Source organism: Neomonachus schauinslandi, chromosome 1 (genome assembly GCF_002201575.2).
Source record: "Neomonachus schauinslandi chromosome 1, ASM220157v2, whole genome shotgun sequence".
NCBI classification, from domain to species: domain Eukaryota; kingdom Metazoa; phylum Chordata; class Mammalia; order Carnivora; family Phocidae; genus Neomonachus; species Neomonachus schauinslandi.
In genome coordinates this window covers 7117583-7145004 of record NC_058403.1, presented here as the reverse complement: position 1 = coordinate 7145004, position 27422 = coordinate 7117583, and the positions used below count along the sequence as shown (strand labels likewise).

The 27422-nt window shown below is 42.2% G+C and overlaps 1 protein-coding gene and 1 pseudogene across 1 annotated transcript; one reads left to right on the top strand and one right to left on the bottom strand.

The window, feature by feature from the left end:
* Positions 1–749: 749 nt before the first annotated feature.
* On the bottom strand, positions 750–898 carry LOC123326912 (annotated as a pseudogene).
* A 2670-nt stretch (positions 899–3568) lies between these two features.
* Positions 3569–26316, top strand: KCNJ15 (potassium inwardly rectifying channel subfamily J member 15). Its single transcript, XM_021679273.1, has 3 exons — positions 3569–3728; positions 19616–19716; positions 21984–26316. Exon 3 carries the CDS (start codon positions 22004–22006, stop codon positions 23129–23131), a length of 1128 nt encoding a protein of 375 aa, XP_021534948.1. The 5' UTR covers positions 3569–3728; positions 19616–19716; positions 21984–22003; the 3' UTR covers positions 23132–26316.
* Positions 26317–27422: the final 1106 nt, after the last annotated feature.

Genomic DNA, 27422 nt, shown 5'->3' with positions numbered 1-27422 from the left:
AGATTCTGATTCAAGTGATACGTAGGGAAGCCAAGGTACCAGGGCACTTAAAAATTTCCCCAGATGTTTCTTAGATGCAGCCACAGTTGAGAATTATTGATATAACCTATTATCCAATCAAATGAACGTACTCAGGAAAGTACTTTGCCTCACATCATACTTTTGCCTGGGCAATTCCCCTCACAGACAATTCCCTTTTTTTTATTTCCTCTTCCTACAGAAAATGCATGAAGACTTCTCTGATTCTTTCAGTTGGAAAGAATCAATCCTTTCCTGGAAGTTTCTGTATGTTTCTATGTATTACATTCATTCACGTCAGCTGGGAAGACACTGAGTTAGATAAGGACAGCATAGAGTATTAGAATAAGACAAAGTCCCTGTCTTTATGTGGCTTACAGTGGGATAGGAGAAACACATGAGCCAGTAAATAACATAAGTTTTGTGATAGAAGTCTGTAAGTGTCCACAAGATAATGTTTAGCCATAAAGGATTCTATTCTGCTTGGTGTTATGATAATTCATGTATACGTCATCTCCTCTATTAGATGGTATAATTTGAGGACCAAGACCAGACATGAGACCGCATTTTCTTATAATAGTGTTAAATGTTTGCTGAATGAGTGAGTGAGTGAGTGAATGAGTGACTGAGTGACTGAGTGAATGAATGACATGCTGGTCATTAGGCATCAATGGGGAGTAGCAACAGCTTCCAGGAAATAGTGGCCGGGATGGAGGGGTTGTCACCACTGGAGTTTAAAAACCATGTCATCATCTTTAATCCTAGGCTATGTGTGAGTTTTACAGTTTTCCTCAATCATCCTTTCCATAGTTTATTTAATTAGCAATAATCGCACCGCGGATAAACCTCATTGGCTACGATACTGTCACTGCGCAAAGCTCCATAGTTTATTTAAAATGGTAATAGGAATAGCATTAGAAACTAGGTCCCATTTCTCATGACGGGGAAGAGGGTAATGGTCCGCCCAAAATAATAACTTAGCCCCTTTGGTTTTAATAAATAAATCCTAGAGATCAAATGTGATGGTTTGATGGATAAAGAGAAGAACTGGAGGAGATGAGAAGAAATAGCTGCCCACCCTATTGATCCATGAGCCTTCCCTCCTTTCATTCTGACCTTACCATGGTCTTCAAGTTAAGTCCTTGGGCCTCTTAAAAAAATATTTTAATATCTTTAAGTTAATGGAGACAAATAGGATTCTGCAGCATCCAGGCTAATGTTGTGTATGTGTGTGTGTATGTGTGAATGTGTGTGTATGTGGTGTGCATGTGTGTGCATGTGTGTATGGGGTAGGCAGGGTAAATAAGGGAGGAACTAACGCACATGGGAAAGTAATTACACTTCTTTAGTGGAAACCTTTAATCTCTTGAGGAACTACAGGTATGATTATTCATTCCCTAAAAAGGAAGCCATCCTAGGGGAGAAAAGCCATATCTGAACATCCATGTTCTCCTTAAGGTCACCCGTGAATCACAGCATAAGGGTCATCAACGGAGAAAGCTGAAATGGTCAGGCCAGCTTCCGGGAGCATCTGAGTCAGGACAGACAAAAGGAAGTGTTTCTTAACCCAGAGAATTGTAGCACAGTGGAAACTCACTTCCCACAGAGGTGGAACAATGTGTAACCATAAGTCACTTCAGAGAAGGAATTCAGAGAACATCACGTGTACTGATAAATGGGTTGAAACTGCTCACATGTTTTGGGTCATGTCTTTGACCTTTATTCATTCTTTAACTTACAGATCGATTATTAATCCATTTATTGATTCATTTGTTGACTCATTTATAGAGTGATGAGTATAAGTCATCAAAACTTTTTTCTTTTTTTTTTTTTTTTGAGCACCTACTATATATATCCAGGACTGTGTTACTGGTGGGTACAAAGATGAACATGGCCCAGTCCCTGCTCTCAAAGAACTCACCATCCAGAAGGGGAGTTGAACGCATTAAGAGAAAGTCATGATGCTGGAGTGAGGGTACTGCCAGCATGCGTTATAGTGGGGAAGGAGAGGCAGGGTCTTAAGTGAACCCTCAGTGGGAGGAGTTAGCCGGCTGAACCATGGGCATTCAGCTAAGGGATCTCACACTAGGATGGGCTTCTCAGGCAGCCGAGACACTGGGAAGGCAAAGGCAGGTAGAAAGGTGTGGGACAGCACGCAGCATGCAGAGAACTGAGAGCAGTTCATCATCACTGAAGCATGGACGATGGAGAGAACATCCAAGGATGTCACCAAAACGGTAGCCAGGTGTTCTCACTTGGAAAACTCGGACGTAGGGTAAAAAGCTTAGACTTTATCATGTAAGAAATGAAAAACAATTTGAGGGCTGACACAGGGAACTGACATAGACATGTTTTCATTTTTTTTTTAAGATTTTATTTATTTATTTGAGAGAGAGAGAATGAGAGACAGAGAGCACGAGAGGGAGGAGGGTCAGAGGGAGAAGCAGACTCCCCACCGAGCAGGGAGCCCGATGCGGGACTCAATCCCGGGACTCCGGGATCATGACCTGAGCCGAAGGCAGTCGCCTAACCAACTGAGCCACCCAGGCGTCCCTGTTTTCATTTTTGAAAGGGAGATTGGCTCTAAGAGGGAGCCAGAGTGAAGAGGGGCCGAAAGGAAGCCAGGGACGCGGTGAGCAGGGTGAAGCCTTGAAAGGGCGGAGGAGCTGGGGATGGAAACAAGGACTGTTCTGGAGACAGAACCGAAGACAATGGGTTGTGGTTATAAAGGAAGAGGGGAAGGGAGGCAGACTGGCACGAGGCTTGGGGGACTGTGGAGCCACTCACAGAAAGGACTCGGAGGAGGAGCACCTTCTGGGTGGGGTGCTGCATGGCAGGACTGTACACTTCCGGGGAAGGCCGACTTCGTAGGCGGGATCCCTCCTGCGTCTTCCGACAGTAAGCGGGGGTGTGTGTTACAGGGGACGGAGGCAAAGTAACTTTTTCTCCACTCAATTCATCGATACACCAATACGTAAGAGCATTCATTTTGAGACCCATGGCTGCTTTTTCTAGCACTGCCAGACTCTAAGCTGCCTTTCTTCCATAATTGATTCATTCGTTCATTCATTCATTCATCAACATTAAGCCCCTGCTGAAACTTTGGCCTCAGCACCCGCAATATAAGGTATGACAGCTTATATTCCAATGAGGGGCAATGAAGTGTGACGCACAATGAGCTGGATTTTGAGTCAGACCGACCAGGATCTAAATACTGACACCACTACTGACGAGTCGTGTGGTCTTGGGCAAACTTCCTACTTGTCTGAGCCCCTTATTTTCACTGGAGTTCTACCAGTTACTCCGCCGTTTGGAGTTAAGGAGTCAGAACTGCCAACACAGTGCTGGTCACGTGTATGTTCTCAGCTAATGGTTGTTGGTAATTTGATAAGTGTTACTGCAATGAGATATACATAAGGAAGCAAACAGTTGCACCACTGAGGTAAAAATTGCGAGAGACAGAAACACAGGGCCCGGCCGGGGAGCACGTAGGGAAATCCGGGGAACAGGGGAAGCACCTGCCTAGAATGAGCAGTGTCTCAAAGGTAGATAAGAGAAAACAGGTGAAGAAAGGGAGAGAGCTTTCTAGCAGATGACCTGGGATGTTTGGGAGCTCTGAATCAATCAACAGAGGACCAACCCATTAAGGCAACTGTGAGTCATTCAGCGTGGCTTGTGCAGGCTGAGGAACAGCTGGTGCCAAGGCAGAGGTAGGTGGCACAGCTCCTGAAGGGCACACACACCATGTGCAGAAGGTCAGGAGCTCAGGCCTTGGTTTGTAGATAACCTGGGTTCCTAAGCTGGGCAGTGGAGGAGCGCTTTCCGGAGATCACCAAGGCTGCACCCTGAGGAATGCTTTAGAGGGATGGCCACTGGAGACAGGGACCTGGTTACGAGCCTGCTTCAATCCCCAAAGAAAGAAAGTATGTGCCTCGAACCCAAGGCGACTGTGGTAAGAAGGGAGAGGGGCAGCTTCAAGGTATCCCAAGCTTGGCTGCGTGATGCAAGGCATTCTCCTTAGCTGAACTTTTTGTACCTCCCCACAACCCAAAAACAGCAATTTGGCCTTTCTCACTCCATGAGGGTTATTTACCAGCGATCACAAGGATACAAGAGATGGCACACAGGGAACACAAGGGATACGTTGCTTGGCAACCAGGGTCCCGTTCCCAGCTCCACCCTCTGAAAATGGGATCTTTCCTGGAAAATAGGGCTGAAGGCAGATGCAAGATAAAACATTAAGAATTGGCCTACTAGGTGTAATTCAGGGGCCAACTCATGTCAAGTGGCCAATGTCGTCGCCCCTTAGAACTTCCTCTTTCGTCCTCTCCACGATCCTTGTTAATCCCGAACACATGCTCCCGCGCGTTGGGGTGTTCGACTCTGAGTCCTTTTGGGCTGCATTATGCTTGTGGGATGTGGGCCTAGATTCAGAGGAAGCATCGTCTCGATCACACGTCGCTTTTCCCTGACACCAGCCACACAGGATAGAAGATGCAGATATTTGAAAATGGGTTCGCAACTGCTATTGCAGAGTACAAGGTGGCTCAGAAATTGAGCTAAAGCTCGTGGTTCAAATTAGACCAAAGTCGTCTTTTGAAAGTTGCACTGGGACACACCAACGTGAATGGCCAGGTACACTGTGAATTAGGAGAATCATTTTGTTTGTCAATAACGAGTGTGTGTGTTTCAACTCACAAGTATTCATTGAGCACTCTATGTATTTTTCTCCTCTTCCTTTGGACAAAGAACATTTGTAACCCACTGACTCTCAACACCAGGGTCCCATTAGGGTGAGGGTGTATGGAGGTAGCTCTTTCTAGTCAGAAACTTCTGACTTAGTTTTCTTCGACTTACCATTAGCACCGTGGGATCTTTGATGATAGGAGTTGTCAAAATGTTGGTTTCTAGCCATGCTTCTCATAAAGGGGGTTTCCAGATTTAAGCCAACAGAGGAAGAGAATTGCTGACTACAGGACTGGCTTACGATGCTCTTTAATGTTCTCTTTTTTTAAAGGAAGCCAGCTAGTGACCTTGAACTTTCTCCCATAGGTAAAGCTCCTTTCGCAACAGAGTTGTGTAAGAGAAATCAGCCTTCCTGGCCCCCACAGCTGGTGATGGCCATCCATGGGAAAGAACAAAGTCCCCGAAATCATTTTCTATGTTCTGTGTTGTGTCATTCAGATGAGGAACTGTGGTTGCAAAATGCTGAGTGCAACCCCAAGTGTAGCTACCTCATTGCTGGGGATCTTGCTAGAAAGGCAAATTCTCGGACCTCAGCCCAGAACTTCTGAATCAGAATCTGTATTTTAACAGGAGGCCCAGGGAATCTGTCTGCACATCAAGGTTTAATAAGCACTGGTCTAAAGCAAAGGATTGAAAAATGTACAGCCCCCCCTCCACACACACACACACACACACACACACACACACACAGACACACACACACACACACACAAGGACGTTTTGGGACCTAAAGGCATGATACATACACTTTTTGTCCTGTAATAATATATTATGTACATTTTAAAATATACACAACATATAAACACTGAAAAGGAGGAAGTGAAAACTCAATTTGAATACTTCTATTCCTTCCTTGCTCTTGGATTCCTGAGACACAAAATGTCAGAGACTCCCGTTCTAAGGAAGCAAACGGAAAGCCATTGCTGAAAGGGATCTTAGAGCCTTCTATATACGACAGCCAGTGTGCTTGAAACCTCATGGAACATGAAACCATAGGAAGTAATTTGTTAGGCTAAATCGAATATATTGATGCCGCTCATGCTTGTCAATTACATCAGTGTGAGAAATATAAAACCCATTTTCTCTTCAAGGCCAGATCCTGTAGGATATTCTTCGAGCTATGACTCAAAATGGAAAGTCTAAACCTTCATTTCTAGTTCGGTGATTCAAGTCAGTGGTGGATTTGTACCCCTCTCTTTTCTGAGGTGCCTAGCTTCGGACTGGCCTCCCCTCCGACCTACAGCGTCAGTTCTCGTATCTTTAAATGAGCTTCATCGGTTACTAAATCCGGACAGCTGGGAGTTCGCTTGCGTGGCATCTTTGTCTGCCCCGTTCTTCCCTCAGACACGAAGACCCTACAGGTGGCAGGACTTGTGTTGGCTTTAGGGTTAAAAGATAAATTAACACTGAGCCTGGTGTAAGGAGAAACAGGGGTCGCAAACACATCACTATAGCAACTCTTAAATGTTATTGTGAGGTGGGAACAACTTACAAAAGGCAGAAGGAAGAAGCAAGAGGAACTCTCCCTGGAAGCTGAAGGGGGTGATGTTTGAGCTGGGCCTTGAGGCATGAATAGGAGGTTGCCAGACACAGGGTACAAAAAAGGAATTTGGTGTAAAGGGACCTGCCTGAGCGAAGGCATTGGGCGGGAAACCTGCTTTATCAGCACGCCTCTTGAGTGAAATGCAAACTCTTCTAACCCACTCAATTAAAGGAAGCCTTAAGCTGACATGAAATAATAACTCTGAACACTTACTGAACACGAGGTTCTTGGAGTTGTACTATCTAAACGTCTCTGAAAGTAAATTATTTCATACGGTTTGGCCACAGCAGTGTGTGGAAAGTTTCTCAGTAGGGTACAATAAGTACTTCTCATTTACAGTAAAATCTGGAATGTTTGGGAATGGTCTGTACTAAGGAAATTGAATTTTCAGATTAACTCCATAAAAATGGAAAGTGTGGTTGAAAAACCTTCCTAATTTTGTTTTCCTTTGAAGAGATAACTGCTATTAACATTTTAGAGGCATTTCAGTTTAATCTTACCTAGAGAGGGAAACACAGAGCAAATACACTGTATGTCCAGCTTCATCAAATACCTGTTTTTAATTGAACACGTTTAGCACTTTGCCATGGTTTTTAAAGACTGCACAGTATATCAGCTTATAAATATTTTATAAATTTAAAATCATTTCTACCGTATTGGCGATGCAGTTTGATTTGAATGTTTCAATATTGTAACTAATGTAGAAGGCATTCTTGTACATAATCCCAATGCACACTTCTTATTAATTCTTAGACATAAAGTCACTGGGTCAAACAGTATAAATAAATAGTTTTAAACTTTGAGCATATTGTCAATTGGCACCAGAAAAAGCTACGGCAAATGACTCTCTCAAAAGCCGTATATGAAGCCATTCGCCTCTGCGTGCTTATCAGTATGAACCATTGACATGTCTTAAAAATCTTTGATGACCTGACCAGTGAAAAGCTGTGTTCCTTGGACCCGTGGCTCCCGGGTCTCCTACTCTGCCAGGCTCCTAGGCTGCCCAAGGCTCAGACTGGGGCTGCTTCTCCCATACTCTATGTCTGGGAGAATCTCACCCACTTACATGTTTCAAATTCTATTTGCAGCCTTCAACATTAAAGGCGGCCCTCCAGGGGCGCCTGGGTGGCTCAGTTGGTTAAGCGACTGCCTTCAGCTCAGGTCATGATCCGGGAGTCCTGGGATCGAGTCCCGCATCGGGCTCCCTGCTCGGCAGGGGGTCTGCTTCTCCCTCTGACCCTCCCCCCTCTCATGCTCTCTCTCTCTCATTCTCTCTCTCAAATAAATAAATAAAAACTTTAAAAAAAAAAAAAAAGGCGGCCCTCCTGCCCAGCTCTCTCTTGTGAACATCAGCCCAGACCCCAGGTCTTATCTTAGACCTGTCCTTTGCATCCCCCAGAGCTCCCTCAGACCCACCCCTGGAGGGCCTAGATCCTCCTTCTGTATTGAGATTGTGTGCCAGAGTGAGCTCCATACACATATAATATCAAAGTGTTCGAACAGCATGGGATCTGAGAACATATGAATGATTTTTAAATTCCAGTGGAAGATCCAGTGTCCTCTGCATCAGTTTTCCCTTTAACCCCCTCACCCCCATCCCATCCACCCAGGAGGGCAGGAGCCATTTTTGAGACCTCACCTGCCCGCCCCCACCTGTTAGAGGTGTCTATTGACTATCTGGAACAGGTAACTCAGAGCCCCTGGCTCCTCTCAGTCCACGGATGCTGTCCAGGCATCGTGACTTACAGCTTGGATTGCTGAAAGCATCAGCTAGCCAGACTTCCAGCATCTATGCTTGCGTCCTGCCACTTCATTCTGCATGTTGTGTCAGAAATGATGACTTTATTTTTTTAAGATTTTATTTATTTTTTGGACAGAGAGAGACAGAGCGAGAGCGGGAACACAAGCAGGGGGAGTGGGAGAGGGAGAAGCAGGCTTCCCGCTGAGCAGGGAGCCCGACGCAGGACTCGTTTCCAGGACCCTGGGATCACGACCTGAGCCGAAGGCAGACGCTTAATGAGTGAGCCAGCCAGGTGTCCCAGAAATGATGACTTTAAAAGCAAGTCTGATCCTCTCTTCCTTGATTGAAACCCTGAGATGCTTCTCGTTCCCCTAGGATGGGGCTGATGGTTCTCAAGGAGCCCCCCAAGCCCTGCATGGTGTGGCTTTGCTCCAAGCTCCTGCCTGACCCTGCTCAACTCCTCCTACTCAGTGCCCTTCCCTACTTCCCGGAAGTAAAAGCTCCGTGACGCCTGGGGCCTTTGCAAACGCCATGCATCCCTCTGCCCAGAACACTCATCTCACTCCTAACCCACCTCCTTAACCTGTCTAGTGCTCCGTATTCTTTATGTCTCCACTTTAATGCCTTCCTGGGATCTCAGACTAGGATATATTACACACCCCATGTTCTATTCTCTCATCCATTCTTGAATGTCTCCCTAATTCTTCCCACAAATACCTTTAAAAATTCGTCTAATGATTTATTTAGTGCCTCCCTTCCCTGCTCTACTATAAACTACACAAAAGCGAGGACCAAGCTAATCTTATTCACTGCTGGATCTCCAACACCCGGTGCAGGGCTTAGCACATAACAGGAGCTCAGTAATTTCTTGGTGTGCAAATGAACGAACAAACACTGTCAAAATGTCTTCAGAGTTTTCAGCTTTTTAATTTTTTTGAGGTGTATGTTTATAAAGGTTGCTGTTTTGGGGGCAATGGTTTTTTATTAACTTGCAAGAACTTTCTATAACCAAAATATTAACCCTCTGCTGTTATCGTTGTTAAACATAATTCTTTTTGGTAAGTCATATTTTGTATGTTTTGGTTCTTGCAAACACAAAATGATAATAGCTCTTATATAATAATTAGCGGGAGCAGGCAGAGCATTGTTGTGCTTTATGTATTATAACCTCACACCACCCCACCATGTGTAGGAGTTCTTATTGTCCCTATTCTGCAGGTGAGAAACTGAGGCACAGAGGGGTTAGGTAAGTTGTCGAAAGTCACACAGCTACTATTAACAGAAGGAGAACTCTGTACTCTTAACCTTTGTGATGTTTCTGAAGAAAGGCTTGTAGCTTTTTTTTTTTTTTTTTTAAGTACAGAGGAGGTAATATTCAACCTGACTTTTAAAGTACAGAATGGGAGTTAACGGAGAAGGGGGAATGAGAACCTTTAGGAAGGAATGGCGTGTACAAGACAAGGAGCTTGGAGGGCACTGAGTGCACAGGGAAAAGGCAAGTATGCACCTAGGCTACATCCGGAAGGGAACAAAGATAAAGAGGGAGCGGAGAGCCCGGGCTTAATCAAGTCTTGAGCTTTGCAGAGGTGTGCGGGACTGGTCCTGTCAGCAGTGAGGGCTGTTGGAGGATTTACAAAGGGGAGTGTCCTGGGGATAACTACTCTGTAGATGAGTAGCTTTCTTTCTTCCTGGTAAGAATGAGGAGGAAATCACGGTCAGATAAAGCTGGGTGCTACTGAAAGTATATTTGCTGTAAAAATCCAGCTTCACAATTCTGAGAAGTGCGATGTGGCAGGCTCTGAAGACAGAGGGTTGTGTGTGTATCTGAGCTATCTTTTCCTCCTTTGGTTCCACGTAAGAAGAAACTGTACCGTCGCTTCCGAGTAGGGGGTATTGGGTTGTCTCCCCAGGGGTACTGCCGTTCCAGTCCCCATGCACCAGGGCATGGTCACTGCCAATCCTGGGCCATGCAGTGATGTCCTGCTGGAAAAGAATGAACTGCGGTTCTAATTATTAGGGATCCTGGATATTCTTCTAAAAGAAACAAGGATTGCTAAAAATGTTAAGAGTGTCTATGGGGCAATCAGGCAAGGAGGATTCAAGATGTTGGCCTTATTTCTGTGACAGGATCAGAAGCACTACACTTCAGAGCCTCATTCACAACAGGGCTTAAACCCAGGTCCACGGAGCCTGGAGAGATTAGCAGCAGAACTGAGGGGTGCCCATGACCTAGGCTGGGGCAGGGGGAGGAGCGGTTTGTTGTCAATCACCTCTAACTAAAATTTATACTTTTTTTTTTTTTTTTTTTTTTTTTTTTACTATGAACGGGGAACACACTGCAATCCTACCAGCCGCAACTATGACTTGGACAGAGCAGGAGTCATGTTTTTCCACTTCACAATGCATTTGTTTCAGACACCTTGAAATAAGATTTTGGCTCAGCACACCTTCAAAATACCAGCACTTATTAATTAATGCTTAAAAGAGAAGCCCAGTTTGGGTTTTTTTTAAAGGCTTTAATGAGTGCATTTTAATATTACTGGTGTCTTTTGTAATCCTCTTTAGCTTATTTTTATCTATTTAAAACCATTCCGAGAAGGCAGTCCGACCCAAGGGACCACAACACAAAAATGGTCAAGGGCCGCCCCCCCCCCCCCCCCAGCTGAAAGATTAAAAATGAGACTAGCTAGCTAGACTTTCTGACTGCTCTGGTGAGCCATGCATGAAATGGCCACACTCTCATCCCACAATGATTACATATGTCTTTAGGGTTCCTAGTACTGGGAAAGTCTGGATGGTTGTTCTCCTAAGAATGATATCTGTACATGAAACCCTGTCTTTAAATTTTTTGACCTTCTGAGCTACTCTTGAGCATACATTTGCTCTCCCCTAAGGATGCCAGATTTAGCAAATAAAAATATAGTTCTCCTTGGGACTCCTGGGTGGCTCAGTCGGTTAAGCATCTGCCTTCGGCTCAGGTCATAATCCCAGGGTCCTGGAATCGAGTCCTGCATTGGTCTCCTCGCTCAGCGGGGAGCCTGCTTCTCCCTCTGTCTGCCGCTCCCCCTGCTTGTGCTCTCTCTCTGACAAATAAATAAATAAAATCTTTAAAAAATATATAGGTCTCCTTTATACTATATCTATATAGTACATATATATGGATTTTAGACAAAAACGAATAATTTTTAGCATAAGTATATATCAAATATTGCATGGGACATAGTTATACTGGAAAATTATTGTCCACCTGAAATTCAGCTTTGACTGGACATCTCATATTTTACCTAGCAACCCTAAAAACACCAAAATTGGGCTGGTAGTCCTCCAGCTAATTAACTATAGATGGCTAGAAAGTGTCTCCTTACACTGTTTACTGATGGAGACTTGTTAACCGCCAAAGGTCTCAGACTTTGAATGGGAAGGGATTTTGAAGTTTGAGATTTTCTTATTATCACTCAGTGATCATAAGCATCTATGTTTTCAACTTTGGGACCAGCAGACAAATCAGAAATATGACCAGTTCTTCAAGTAAACTGACCAAAGATCCAAGAATTTGAGTATAAACTGTGTCCCCTTGAGATACCATGATATCCACTTTCTCTATCAGAGAATGTGGTCAAAGTTTAGACCGAGAGTGAAACTGAATTTCAAAACCTTTTGACACTTGTCCCATTGTTAAATAATCCAAATTAAGCAAAAGTCCTAATTTCCTTTGTCTGAGACAAGGTTCCAATCATGATAATAATGAGTGTGGAAATCACCAAGGACAAGAATTCCACTCTTGTGTCCAGGTGAATCACACCAAAGGCCATTAATCATCAATTGACAGAGACCAACAATTCCAAATTAATTCTAAGCAGAAGAAAAAGTAGTCAGCTTGCAGCCGGAAAAAGAAGCCAGCCTGCAATCGGTATGTATATTTATAACGTGATACTCTTTCTATATTTCTATGCCTTTATTAGAGTAAAAATATTATAAATGTGAGGCAAAGCAAGATGTGAGGGGTTAAAGGTGTTAGAGTCAATGTCTTGGTGAGTGAGAGATTTATTAACGGGAAAATCAACTTGAAATTTTGCAAATTATGGGAAAATCAACTTGAAATTTTGCAAATTATATAATGATACATTGTAACAACACAGTGTTCTAGTCTCAAGCAACTTTTCAAGCAGTGAGATAAAGGTTAGAGAAAACGAATGTCCTGGCTTGCTTCCCATTTTTCTCTTCTTCTTTTAATGCTCCAACTATGTTCGGTTTGAGTTTTATTAAACAGAATACACCAAATAAAATATTTGTTTCTCTACAAGCACTGTCTGCAAAAACAGATGCCTTCCGTTCCGATTTATTCCAGGTTACGGTCAGACAAACCCAAATGCTCTGCCTTTTCTTCTTCTTATCTTATTTTTATCTATTTATCTGTTTATCTATTTATCTATTTATCTATTTATCTATTTATCTTATTTTATCTATTTATCTAATTTATCTATTAAATCTGAAGGGGACAATGTTAAGCCACCTTCTCTGTGTTACATTTGAACTAATCCAGACAAGAATAGTAAGCGGGAGTCCATGAGCTAGTCAAAGAAATCTCTTCCCTGAAGAGAAAATCGGGGGCAGTGTCGTTAGGGAGGCTAACGCAATACAATACGCCTTGGGTTTTTTTTTTCCCCCTCAGACATAAATTTTCCTGTTTTACCAGTCATTCCACAACAATGCATGTCCAAGCCATGCTGTGATTAGAGGGGAGAGTATGCTTATTACCCAAGTTCTTCACATGTTGGAGCATGGAGAGATCAAGGGTGGTAAACCAAAGGAAATTTCCATTTGCTGTTCAGCTGCTGCACATTCTTACTCTATAGGAAAGTTAGCTGTTATTAAGTAATAACGTTCAGCTGAAGTTGGTCACTTGTAACAACAGACAGATGTATAATGTTTTATTTAGGTTAGCCAGCTCTTTCACAAATAAAGGCCTTGAAATTAAACTGTCTTTACAAAAATATTCTGCAAATGATACCTCTGCCTTATTCCAGTGCTCAGATTCTTTGCCATGGAAAATGGAAAATGAGTCTCCTGTTGAACCTTGTGTCTGTTTAAACTTGTTTTTGCCGAGTAGAGAAAGGTTGATGTTCTACAGAATGAAAAAAATTTTAAAAAGAATCTGCATTGAGGAAGAAAGGGTATAACTATGCAAACCACATTTAGAGACGGAAAAGGATTTTTTTAGTACTTATGGAATTTGAAACAATAATAATAGAATGGAAACATAGGGAGAAGGCTAAATATTTGACCACAGAGGCAAATTGGATCATCAGACGCTCACATGCAATGCAAAATGTGGGATTTGTCTTTAAAGGAGTAGTCGTTGGTTTCCAAAAGAAAGATATCGCCAACCCACCAAGCCATCACTGACAAACTCTGGCCACATAATTCTTTGGGAAGTTGGGTTCTTTTTAAGACAGGTTTTGGGCAGCACCTGCAGGGCTTCTGATTCAGTAGCTGAAGTGGGAAACTTAAGAATTGGCATTTCAAATGAGCTTCTAGGTGGTGCTGATGCTGCAATTGTTGGGGGGATGGGTTCACCCACTTCTATGCTACTTTGTCATCAGTATCCAGTGAGATGGATAGCTCATCTCAAGATACTTTGTGAGAACAAACACAGATACCTGCCTGTCAAACAGATTAAGAAGCACAAAGCCTTGCTTCCTCCCCTAATCCTGCCACTGGCTCAATGACCTTGAACAAGTCACGCAAATTTTTGATCCTCTTTTCCCCCAGATATGAAGTGCAAATTTAGACTGGATCACCACTCTTCAAAGTGTTCTCAAATGTTACATAAATGCCAGATAGTTCAGCAGGACTTCTCAGAAGCTGTAGTATACAGCCATGAGGCATCAGTCTCCAGTGGGTGCAGACCATGAGCTGTTTGGACGTTTGGTAGGCAAATCTTCCCAAAATTATCTGAGTACAAATCCCTTTATTTGTGGAATGCCTGCACCATACACTTGGGGGAAAACTTAAGAAAGGACAGCTAAGACCCTTCAGCTCCCGCTCACTCAGCCATAGAGTCCAAGTTCACTCTTTAGGCCTCCGACATTCTTGGCCAGTGAACCCTGAAATCCACTCCAGGATGATACCCACTATCCAATGAAGAAACTTTTGGGCAATTTTCAACCAATTGCTTTCCTTTTCCCCTAAATGTCTCATTTTTCCCCACAATATTGTACTTAAATTTCTATTCCCTAGGACACTTCTGGCAATTGAAAACTCTACCGGACATCTACTGTACTTATATATTTAAACCCACTGACTTTCTCTTCTTTCTTACACCAAAGGGCCCATTCCTTTGTTTGAAAGTAGTGAGACTGAACTTTGAGATTTATGATTTATGTGCTTGTGAATTTCCTATGTATTTTTATAATTCATTAAGTGGTGCATAGTGCAGATCATGCTCTCAAAGTGTGGTCTCAATACGAGCAGAGTCAGCATCACCTGGGAACTCATTAGAAATGCAGATTCTTAGGCTCCCCTCCAGACCTACTGAATCAGAAACTCTGGGTGGGACCCAGCCATGTTTCAAGACCTCTGGGTGATTCTGATGGCGGCTGAAGTTAGAGAAGCCATGGTTTAGAGATGAGAGACATGGAGTACAGGCTCAAGCAAACCTTGTGCTGTATCATAGTTTCCTAACCTGGAATCCTCAAACAATAGCAGTACCTCTTTCAGAATTGATGTGAGAATTAAATTAATATATGGCACCTCTATAAGGTCTGGCATGGTATCAACAATAAATCAAATATAACTATTTATTCTGTAATGGATACTAACATGTAGTGAGCAGGAACTTACCCTATGCTGCATCAAAGTTCATCATGAGTAGAGATGCTCTTTGTGAGTTGAATTTGACGACCAAGGGGCACAGTGGCTAGATAGGAACTCAGCTATAGAGACAGATAGATCTGACTTGCCAACAAGGTCCTCCATGGATTAACTCTATGAACATGTGTGAATTATCTCATCTCTCTAAGCTTCATTTCCTCATTTAGAAAATTGAGAAAATACTTTCTTCACAAGGTAAAAAGAAGGATTAAATACCATATTGTATGTTGCTTTGGAAAGTTCCTGTTCCCTTTAAGTATCCCCTACCCAAATGAAAGCTGTCAGTGATATAATGATAACATGTGGCTCTCATCACCTTAACTAAGGGCTTCTTGTTCAACAGAATATTAGAGTGATAGCATCTAAGGCCCTTTTATCGCCCTGAAAAGTTGTCTTGTCAAGATAAACTTAAATGTTGATTTAGACGCAATTTAACGAGAATTTACTCGCCTTTCCTATGTTGTCCTTAAAGGTCAAGCAAATCTTTCTTCCTACTTGAATCTTGTTAGATTTGGGTTTCTTTTTCTATTCTGTGTTTAGTCATAGACCGACATTCAGAGTTTACATTAGGGTATTTCAAGACTTTCCATATTTCCTTTAAATACCGTATCTTTTAGGTCAGGCATATAATCCTAAGACACAAAAACATGTAGTAAGAGTGTCCCTGTGGTCAGGCTTTCACTAGATTTTGCCTCAGTAACAATCACGTCCAAGAATCCAGTGGCTTAAGCAACCAGAGTTTTTTGTCACTTGTGTTGCAAGTCAGCTTTGGCTTAGCTGTAGCTGGGCTGCAGGTGCCCCCCTCTCCCCATTCCCCAGAAGAAGGAACAGCCCATCTGAGACCCACCTGAGACCCTGCCATGAGTCTGATGCCTCTGTTCAGGCGTGGTGTGAGTCACTGCAGCTCACACCCCATTGGCCAACACAGTCATGTGACTACATCTGACACAAAAGGATGAAAACAGATTCTCCACCCCCATCGCCAGGGACAGGCCCAAGGAAGGATTCCTTATAGACGGACCCAACAGAGAAGAGCAGCAAATAACTGGAAGCCACAATCAGCTATAACAACCAAAAATGACCTAGCTTTGTCAGTTAGGATCCAACTTCTTATCCTCAAAACACAGAGCAAGATAGAGGAAACTCAGCTGCAAATTTCCCATCATCTCCACTGGTGCTTCCCCTTCAGATCATTAAGATTCCTATGGACAAGAAGGACCAATTCTACAGCTTCCCAGAAGCTGTCATTCTTCCCAGCCATCCTCAGTCCTCAATGGCCTGATGGGAAAAATGGGTTTGCAGAAGGAAAAAGTCATTTCCCCGACAGATAAGAACCATAGAGGCACCCTTTGGAATCTGCTGAGAGTCAGCTTTGTCCACCTTCTTTTTCGGTAGACATGCCCATTTCTGAGGTCACCGTGACAAAATCAACCATGTCCTCAGCTGACATGGATGGAATTGACGACTTCATAAAGAACAGTCAGACCAGCCACTGAAGCGAGTCATAGACTACTTTGAAGAGCAGGGAAGAGTATGGCATGAGGCCAGAGCCAAAGGTCCCAGCACATGTGTTTGTGTGGCCACAGTCACAGGATCCAAAGAAAGGACAGCCAAGCCTCACTGATTTTATTTTCAATTATTTTTAAACCTTTTGAGTTCAGTGAACCCCAAGTACATTCTTGTCGAGCATTTCTTTTTCTACTTACTAGTTAAACCCATGGTTCCTTAATGTGAAATTTAATCCAGGTATTTTGGATTCATAGCTAAGAGATCATGCAAAAACTGTTTTGTTAGAAATACTTGATGTCCAAGGAAGCTTTTTAAGCAACTTTTCCTACAAACAGGAAACTGTTTTGATAGAGCTTGAAAGTCAGATACCCTCAAATTGCAATTTTCATCTGGAAATCCAAAGTTATAGTTTGATTTGGATTTCATTATTTCATGCCTCCCCACCCCCTTTGAAGGTACGTGGAATAACTTCACTTGAGCTTTGGCTGAGGAACTCTGCTGCCTCCTATTTTGTTATTAGCTATTTTTCTGCAGATGAAAGTTAGTTATTTTTTTTGCCCAGCAGGGAACACAGAATGAAGTTTTTATCATGATGGGCAAATTGAAAACTCCCAAAATTTGACTCAACAGAGCACTAAGGTTTTAGAAGGAATCTGTTGTACTAACTAGGAAGGGGAAAAAATCATTCTTTAATGCTTTAAAAAATGAGTACTTATCATTGGCCCACTAGGTAGTTGGCATTCATCTATGAGGATGGTGGAGATAGGACATTTCTGAAAACGAACAACCAGACGTTTTCAGTACCTGTGTGCAACAGTGTTATTTTAGAATGTTCAGGGAAAATGAGGGGATAAGGGTCTTCATCAAGAAGGGAAAAGCTATTGATATCATTTGAACTGTATATCATAGTGTGGTAGTTAGATGACATAGTGTGGTAGTTAGATCTGCGAGCTGTTAGATGTGCAAATTCTTGGGCTCCGTCCCAAACCTACTGATATCAGAAACTCTGACCCTTCCAGGTGATTCTGATGCAGCTAAAACTCGAGCACCTTTGTCAAGGGGGCAGAGAGGGTAGGCATGGGAGCTTCACAGGGGCACTGTGCAGCTGTTGGGAACTTGGGTGAGTTGCTTAACCTCTTTGTGCCTGTTTCCTCCTCATGGGGATAATGATGGCACTTGCCTCATGGAGTTGGTATGAGGGTTAATTAAGTTCATGTATGGAAGGCATGAGAACAATGATTACAGTGCTGTAGTGTTAACTATTTATGATGATGATGGTGATGATGATAACTTATCTGAATCTTTATTATTGTCATTGTTATTATTTATCTGCATCTTTCCCACATTGGACAACCTCTGACTCTATTCTGACTCTATTCATGCTTATTATTTGCATGCATATTTCTTCTAATTGGTCAGTGGCTTTCTGGTCATTTATAGATTGATTTCTCTGGTCATTTATAGATAGGACAGGGTGTTCCGGCTCGGTGCAGCTGATTTCTTTGATCATCCATTCTCCTAAAACCCTCTTTCTTTGACAGAATTTTGTCCTCTCTGAGGAAATGATGGGAACTCCCTTTCATTTTTCCATTCTCATTGTTTTGTCCCCAAGACTGGATGTGTAGTTCTTCATATAGCTAAATACCTTTTTCAATGTGCTTACTCTTTAGTTCTGCTTCAAAAATATGTTTTTCTTTCTTTTATCTTCAGAAAACAAATGCTCCACAGCATACGCAAAATGACTTCATTCCATGTGTGTGTTATTGGCTTGAAGTAGGAGAGGAATGTTGACCTCTCCATTCAGTAGTTTCAAGGACTTCACCTCAATAAAGATATCACCGTTCTAAGATTACAATCCCAACCCACGGGCTGGAACAAAACCAGAGAAATAAATACAATTTCCAGAGACTAAAGAAAACAATAATGGTTTGTAGGGAATATTGCTTATTCGTGGGATTAGGAGAGGGGAATTTAGAGAATATCTTTCAATCCTGTTTCCCAACTTAGCTTTTGGAAGCTGCTCTTATTTCTTAACATTTTAGAAGTGAAGCCAGGTAGATTGCAGAATCACTAAAGAAAAAAAATCTAAGGTAGTGACATAAAATTATATGAAATGAGTGTGTATAAACAACGAAGTAGACTTCACGAAGAAAGTCTGCTGCAGAATACAATACCGTATATTCAGAGCATATGATGAAGGGTAATGATAAAGCATACAGGTAAGATTGATGGGTACAAAGAAGGAGATGGTGGATCTTCACAGATGATGATTACAGTGATAATAAATGCAGATGCAAATGGGTAAGAGATCGTTTGCCAAACACTGCGAACACACTGGGGGAATCAAGTGTGCGAGAGGCTATCCAGGTTGATAACGGGGATTATTGGCATGATCAGAGAGTACTTATTGTAACTATTTACAGTAACTGGTGGATCAGAAAGGAAGTGTGAAGGGTATGTATACACCTGGGTGTAAGACAGACAAAAATGTGGAGAGATCTACAGATACATATCTTAGGAAGAAGAACTCCAGAAAAGTAGGAGGTGAAAGAGCCTTTTGAATTTAGAACAGATTATGTTAAGCTTTGGAGGCTAAAGAGGCATTTGTGGTGTACTGACAAGAACTCCAGTCTAGCTTTTAAAGACTTTGGACATTTTTCTTTCTGCCGTGAACCATCTTTGTGATGCAGACCAGTCAACCTCCAGATCTATCTGTTTGAAAAATGTGTGTCAGATGCCTCGGGTTTGACAATATTTTCAGCTCTGATGTTCTGTGACTCAACAGTAATAATGCATTTCCACAGGCGGTAAAAATATTCTAGACTCTTCCCTTCCAATGCTCACTGTTTACTTCCTCTGCACTTCCCCTTCCTGCCTCCCTGTTTGCTGGTCGTTGATAGTGGGCCTCAAGGGGGGTGAGTTAACCCACTCTTTCCAGGGTGTTTTAGTATTGAGCTCCCTCCAGAGGGTGGGAATTCTATAGGGAGGACGGTCGTTGGGGCTTCAATTTAATTCTTAAAACATTCCTTGAGCCTTTGGTCTATTCTGGGCACCATGCCAGATGATCAGGGATTGTAAGGTGAATGTTAGGGCTCTAGCCCTGGGGGGAACAGTTAAGGGTCGGTTTCACTGGGTCAGTCTCTTTGTAAACACCTGTGAACTCCACGCGTCCCTCTTTCTTTCAGGCAGAAGCAGAATCCCATGGTAGCCAGGTGGGTGAAGGGGAGCGAGGACGTCCCACCTGCCTTGAAGAAGACGCCTTCTGACCTGCTGAGGGAGTGACCAGGTAGTAAACAGTCTGAGGGCACAGGGTGTTGAGAGGGAGGGAAAAGGTGTTTACTCTTTGAGTGTGGTCCACCAGCCACTCTTTTCCACAATGAGATGCTAAAACCGAGACCCCCACCCCAGAGGCTCTAGGTCTTGTTCCCCCTTTAAGACCACCAATCTCGGGTGGCTATTGGTGTCCTTATCTCCAACACTAGATGTGCAGAAATGTAACAGAAGAGCTTTTAGCAGAAAGAGGGAAAGGATCCAGCTCATCCCAAAGGCTGGCCCATTGCCCCTTTTAAAGAGAGGTTAAAACAGAAGCTTCATGGCATTGCCTTCATGCAAACAGGGCCAAGTTTTCCAGAATCTGGCAGCCAGCGGAACTTGGAGCTTCGCTCATGCCCGCAGGACACTTGTATGTCACTCACACTGGAAAACTTAAGCCTCTGTTTTTATTTCGGTGGATTGAATGGCATGCACTTTCCTCTAGCAGTTTCTCTCTCTCTTTCTTTTTAAAGTGCATGTGTTTACTTGTACATAGGCTGCATTTGTTTTTGGCAGTGCTCGTGATCTGAGCTTGACTAGGTGTTTGGGCATGGTGGCATGGCGTTTGGTTCCCAATGCTTCATGGTGGTCACTTTCCTCTTGGTTACTGAGACATGCTGCTGAGGAGCTGATGAAGCCTATGCTCATCAGTTATATCCTATATTTTTCTTCTAAATTGGTCTCCAAATAAGTGGAATAGGCTTCAACAAGAAAAATAAATTCTCAGTAGCTTAGGGTCCTTCTTTGCAATGAAAATGAAAAAGTAACTTTCCTTTCCAAGAAGAAAAAAAATCATTTCAAGGGCAATTCAGTAAATGACACGCTCTTAATATAACAGGAAAATTAAAAAGCACAATAACTCCCTGCATCCTCAACAAGTGTTAGCCTCTGATGGATGGTTTCAGTTTCCTTGAAAAGGTTTGCCCAGAAGATTGCTTCCAAAACTTCTATTGAGATAATGCTGCTCTAACAGCAAAGGTTATTGCATGAATCACAGACCACTGTATCCAGTTCCTTTTGAAAGAAGGGATTTCTCCTTTATCCTTAAAATACCAATGAGGTGGAAAAACAAAAAAACAAAAAAACATGCGAACCAGGTAGAATTACCCTGTAATCACTCACATTATCTTTTTCAAGGAATGTAGGGTGACTGATTTCAGTCACCAGGCAGGTAGTATAAGATGCTGTATGGCCTCACACCCAGCTTGTTCCTGTCTGTTGATGCAGAGGGGAATGTTCCCTGGGACTTAGCATGGAAGTCCAGCTTCTAAGTGGGTCTGTTCTGCTACAGTGTCGGATGCCTATACCTACCTACTTGTTTTTAGCTTTTTTCAAGAGATTCCCATGTTGGTTCTAGTCAGTTCTAAAGGAGTAAAGCAGAAATTTTGTGACATACCTAAATGTCATACCTAATATGACATTTTGATAAGCAGCATATCAACCAACTATTAATAAAGCGTAATTATTCACTATGTGTTTGTTGTTCGTTGGTTGATAAGTTAGTCCTTTCCAATGTCATCAAGAACTAAGAGAGGTCATGGATTCTAAATTATTCATTGGATTGTGGGGAGAATGAATTCTGTTGCAGAGAACGCCACACAAAAGGGTAAGTTTTTAAAAGTTTTATTAATATTACCGAAGTTTTTAAGATATGTATTAATATTATCTATTGCTATATCAAAACTATCTTATAGATGGTACATTTTAGTTATATCAGTACTGACCCTATGCTCAGTCAAATTATGTTTAAATTTTCTAGAATTGGAAATCTGTGCTAGTTGACTATACATAAATATTCATAATGCTCAGTGGGGTAGATGCATGTGAATGTGATTTCGTGAGAAGATTGGCATCATTTTTTGAGCATAAGGCTTTGTTTTGGCACTTTCTAGCTATTATCTCATTTAACCATCACAAAAACCTGAGGAGTAAGTTGTATTCCCATTTTATAGATTAGGGGGCTGAGATCCAGAGAAGTTAAATAGTTTGCCCCAGGTCACACAGCAAATAAATTGGAGAGTTGGCATTTAGCCCAGGTTTGCTTGTCTCCAGAGTCCATGCTCCTCACTCCACCCTACTGTCTTCTTCAGACCAGTAGACAAGTCTTGCCTTCCAAATTCTCCTTTCTGATATACGTCTATATGCATTCCTACGTATTTCACATGGTTATCCTATTTCTGTTTTCTGGATGTTCTACTACATGTGACAGTAATGGAATGTCTTTCTTTGCCATTTCCTTAGGTGGTTTCAACAGCCTGACAATGGACGCCATTCACATCAGCATGTCCAGTGGTCCCGGGGTGAAGCACACTGCAGGAGCTGAACCCAAGACCAACAGACCCCGAGTCATGTCCAAGAGTGGGCACAGCAACGTGAGAATTGACAAAGTGGATGGCATATTCTTGCTCTACCTTCAAGACTTGTGGACGACCGTCATTGACATGAAGTGGAGATACAAGCTCACCCTGTTTGCAGCCACATTTGTGATGACCTGGTTCCTTTTTGGAGTGATCTACTACGCCATTGCATTTATTCATGGGGATTTAGAACCAAGGGAGGATGTTTCGAATCACACTCCCTGCATCATGAAAGTGGACTCTCTCACTGGAGCATTTCTCTTTTCCCTGGAATCCCAGACAACCATTGGCTATGGAGTCCGTTCCATCACGGAGGAATGCCCTCATGCCATTTTCCTCTTGGTTGCTCAGTTGGTCATCACAACCTTGATTGAGATCTTCATCACGGGCACCTTTCTGGCCAAGATTGCCAGACCCAAAAAGCGGGCAGAGACCATCAAGTTCAGCCACTGCGCGGTCATCACCAAGCAGAACGGGAAGTTGTGCTTGGTGATTCAGGTGGCCAACATGAGGAAGAGCCTCCTGATTCAGTGCCAGCTCTCTGGTAAACTCCTCCAGACCCACGTCACTAAAGAGGGGGAGCAGATTCTGCTCAACCAAGCCACCGTCAAATTCCACGTGGACTCCTCTTCGGAGAGCCCCTTCCTCATTTTGCCCATGACATTCTACCACGTACTGGATGAGACGAGCCCCCTGAGAGATCTCACACCCCAAAACCTGAAGGAGAAGGAGTTTGAACTCGTGGTCCTCCTCAATGCCACCGTGGAATCCACCAGTGCAGTCTGCCAGAGCCGCACATCTTATATTCCAGAGGAGATCTACTGGGGCTTTGAGTTTGTGCCTGTGGTTTCGCTCTCAAAAAATGGAAAATATGTGGCTGATTTCAGTCAGTTTGAACAGATCCGAAAGAGCCCAGATTGCACCTTTTACTGTGCAGATTCTGAGAAGCAGAAACTTGAGGAGAAGTACAGGCAAGAGGATCAGAGGGAAAGGGAACTGAGAACTCTTTTGTTACAACAGAGCAACATCTGATGGCAGTGGTCACCCCGGGTTTAACTCTGTGAGCTGTTTCCACATCTGAGCTCCCTTCAAGTGCAAAGGTCGCTGTGAAAATGAAAACGTGTGGATTCATTCTAAAAAACTATACAGACATACAAAATCCATTTTTTCCCTTTGATCTGGCGCCTAAGCAAACATTTCCACATTTGAGAAGGTTCCTCTTTAAAATGCTTTGTCTGAAGCAAACTCTTAAAATTCCTATTTTCTAAAATGGGGCTGTATTTCCAAAACCGTGGTGTAGGACAATTGAAATAATGTTGTGCCAGGTGGACAGACATTTAGCAATGCTGGTGTTGAAAGGAAATGTATTTCGATACAGGATATCAGCTATAACGTAAGGTGTTTATTCAAAACAAGTATCAAAGATGTTGTGGCCGAGAGTTGAAATGTGGTTCAGTATTCCTTTATGCCATTGCTTTACAACACCCTCTCTTCGAGCAGAGAAAATGTTATCTTTATTGGAAGCTATCTGGCAAGTCAAGGGGACTCTGTACTCACAAAAATAATAATCCCATTCTTACTTGTTTTCATCAGATTTAATTGTACAGAGTGAAATTGAACAAATCAGGAGTTAACAGTTGTGAAAACATACACGAATAGAGTTGACTCTTTTGTTCACAGTAATTTTTTTTTGGTTGGAATGTACTAGCCATTTTTTATTCACAATGTAGCTCACAAACCAGCAGCATCAGCACCATCTGGGAGCTTATTAGCAATATAGACTCTCAGGCCCCACCCAGACTTAGAGAAACCAGAGTCTGTAACTTCACAAGACCTCCAAGTCATTTCAGACAAATGAAAGTCCGAAAAATGTCCACTCAAGAAAGTGTTCAAGGGAACTTTCTGAAGCCACAGCACCCTCAGGGTCCCAAACCCACATGGCCTCCAGACCTATCCTTCTTTCTTCAGCTTATTATTATGGGCCAATATTCTTGTCAGCCACTGCATTCCTTGTCTATTAAAATACCTTGTTTGCCAAGGAACTGCCACTGATATCCCAAGATTGAAAACAGTTGCTTGAGGGTAATGGTTGTCTCACTCATGCTAAGCACATGCTGGTTGACTATCGTTAGCACAAAAGAAAAATGACGCCGCATTAAAATCGGAAATTTGCTCAGATGTTGAAGTCCACAAGGTTGGATGGGGCCATGAGGAACAAGAAGACCTGAGGATAATGAATTCATATACAGATGACTCCTTGAAGCATGGCCGAAATTTGATAATCTGATGCTATGTAAAGAATGCCCTCAGTATTTAAATAAATCTCACGCAACCGAGTGGTATGGGGTAACATTTTGCTCTTGGCAGAACTTAGGGGCCAGGAGCCCCATTTTGGGAAGCAAAGAATATACATGGGCGGGGATTGGCTGAATGTGCAAAAGGTGAATTCTCATTTCATTCAAACCAGGACAGACTTGTGTATTCACTCAAGAAGAATGGGACTGTAGGTGGGTAGGCACTGCATGGGCGTACACGTGAACCCACATACGTGTACACACAGCCATTTCTATACAGGATTCTATACATTTCTATACAGGAATCCACATACACACACACAGGCAGGCACATCCTGGCTTTTCGAGCATAATTGTGGAAGTTGAAAGACGTTTGCAATTAAGACAGCAAGTCATCAACAAATGCGCTCACATTTGTTTTATTCTATAAAAATGGGGACATTGGGGCTCAGAGAAAAAGGGGAAATTAATCTGGATTCGGGTTATCAGTGAAATGATGCTACGGATTACAGAAAATGTAGTCATATCTTTATGCTACCACATTTTCAAATGTCCTTCCATAGAAGAGAAGATGTAGCTGAAACTTCTGACCTGGAGCCAAACACCTAACACAGATGTAAGAATAACAGGGGTAAAGTTAGTTCTAGAAGTTTAAGGGGCAATTTCAATGCACAAGAGGCTTTTTCTTTTATTATTCAAGCATTTTTTCTCTCTGTTGATAATTTAATGGCAGATTGTTTTAATTTCTTAAAGAAATTACGTTAGTTTAGTTAGACACGAGCTCTTTTAGTTATTATATGTGGTTTTTTATTGTCTATTGTGCTATAATCAACAGGAAAATAATGCCATGGGCATGTTTACAGGTTTTCTGTTGCACTATTAAATTCTTTACACAGGATTTACATCAGTGCTAATTTGAATGTGATCAAGATTAGGAATCTTGCATGCTTACATTGTATTTGGTACACTGATGTAGTGTGAGATGGAGAAATCTTCTGTTTATTCATTTAGCATTTCTATTGCAGCCAAATCTGGAGGACTTGATCATTTGATCTTTTGCACTATACACAAAACAAATATGCCGTATCTTAAAAGCCAATACTTGTACAAGTCAATAAGCCATACTGTAATATAATATTCTGTAAATAGTTCTAAACTTGCATCTGGTTTGAAAGTTAGCATTTCCTTACTTACTATGACTTTGTACACAATACTCTGGTGTTAACATACTAACAAAAGAGGTTAGGTGGTAGACTTATTTGATTAAATCTGGATAGTCTTTTGATGGAAACAGATTCACGCTCAACACCTAACTAAGAAGTAATCAAACTAATGGAATGTTGTTGACTCAAAAAGCCTTTTGCATTTTGAAACATTTCCAATGCATCAGGCCTTCTCAGTGAGACCATTCAAAAATGTCATGTTCCGTTTTAAAAACCACAAAGCAAATAGCAGTAAATCAGTGTAATCGCAAGCTGTGTCTTATTGCAGTAAGAAAATATATTGTACGTGCATGGTACCTGGTAGTCAATGGTCCCAGACAGCATAGCCAAGATTCACTCATTGATCCTCCCTAGGAGCCAACTCTGGAGTCGGGGTGGAGTCGCACATTGGTTCCTTTCTCATGAGGGGGGATATTACAGCACCTGACGAGACTCCAGAAATGTAAAATAACTGGCTAAAAGTGAAAAAATGCCATGAACAAGTGGACCAGGTTTTGAGGTGACTTTAAATAACAGTTCATTTTTCTTTGAATTGAATTTTCTATTTTAATTGATGGTGATTTTGATACAATTAAATGTAAATTAAAATCTATAAATAAGTGACACTTCTACTCCTGTATGATTCTTTCCCTCTTCCTTGGATCCTCAGCACTCATATCATCTGGAGAAAGAAGGAAAGGTAGACAAAAAGCAAAGAAGGCCCTAAGCTTTCGCATTGGTAGCTCAGTAAAGGTTCATCTTCACCTTCGGGCTTGGTTCTGTATTTTGTCACTGTAGTCAAAGGGTCAGACATTTGACCGTGTGGCATCATGAAGACTGCTAGTCTCTCAATCTTGGTTTTTCATTCTTGCTAGACTTTTCTTTGCCTGCTAAACATTTGAAGCAAGTAATTTTGAATGCAGGTTGTTTTATCAAAGCTTACTGGGATGGTATTTTTTAGATGAAATGTTAGTATTTCAAGTCCTGATTTCCATGTTCTGTGGTGTGCACTTGAATTCCAGCATTTGACCCTGGATAGGTCCAAGATGCACTTAGTTTTCTTCCTCTGGGAGGACACACTTGAATGTCTAAATTTTAAAATTTCACTCCCAATTGATTAACTACCTACATTTAACCCTCTATGAACTTCAGTTTATCTTTCATCAGAATGGGCTGCTCACCCCTCCTTGGGTCTGTGGACAGCAATTTTCTTAGCCTTTAAGAAACACTGATGGCCTAAGTCCAACTTTTTCCCCGAAGTTTTCTGCTAAATACTTAATGAAAAAGAAACAGGAGGCAGAAATAAGGCTTCAGCCAGTTCATCTCATCTTCATCTTCTGTCAGTTCTGCTGAGCTCAATTTCCTTTCTATTTAACACGTGCTTCACTGGCTCTTCTTCATCTTTGTTATATACTTTATTAAGTCAAATTATCCTGTGGGTTAAAAAGAGTTAACACAGGGGCGCCTGGGTGGCTCAGTTGGTTAAGCGACTGCCTTCGGCTCAGGTCATGATCCTGGAGTCCCAGGATCGAGTCCCGCATTGGGCTCCCTGCTCGGCGGGGAGTCTGCTTCTCCCTCCGGCCCTCCCCCCTCTCGTGCTCTCTCTCTCTCAAATAAATAAATAAAATCTTAAAAAAAAAAAAAAAAAAAAAAAAAAAAAAAAAAAAGAGTTAACACAGATTAGTAATTTGGGGATATTTAGGTGGCCAAAATTTGGGGACAGAGATTTTTATTTTTCAGTTGGTATGTTGCTGGTGTATAAGAAATAGAAAACCAAGGGACAGCTGGTAATTGCAGTTGATAGTTAATTCCTAATTAAATTACAAT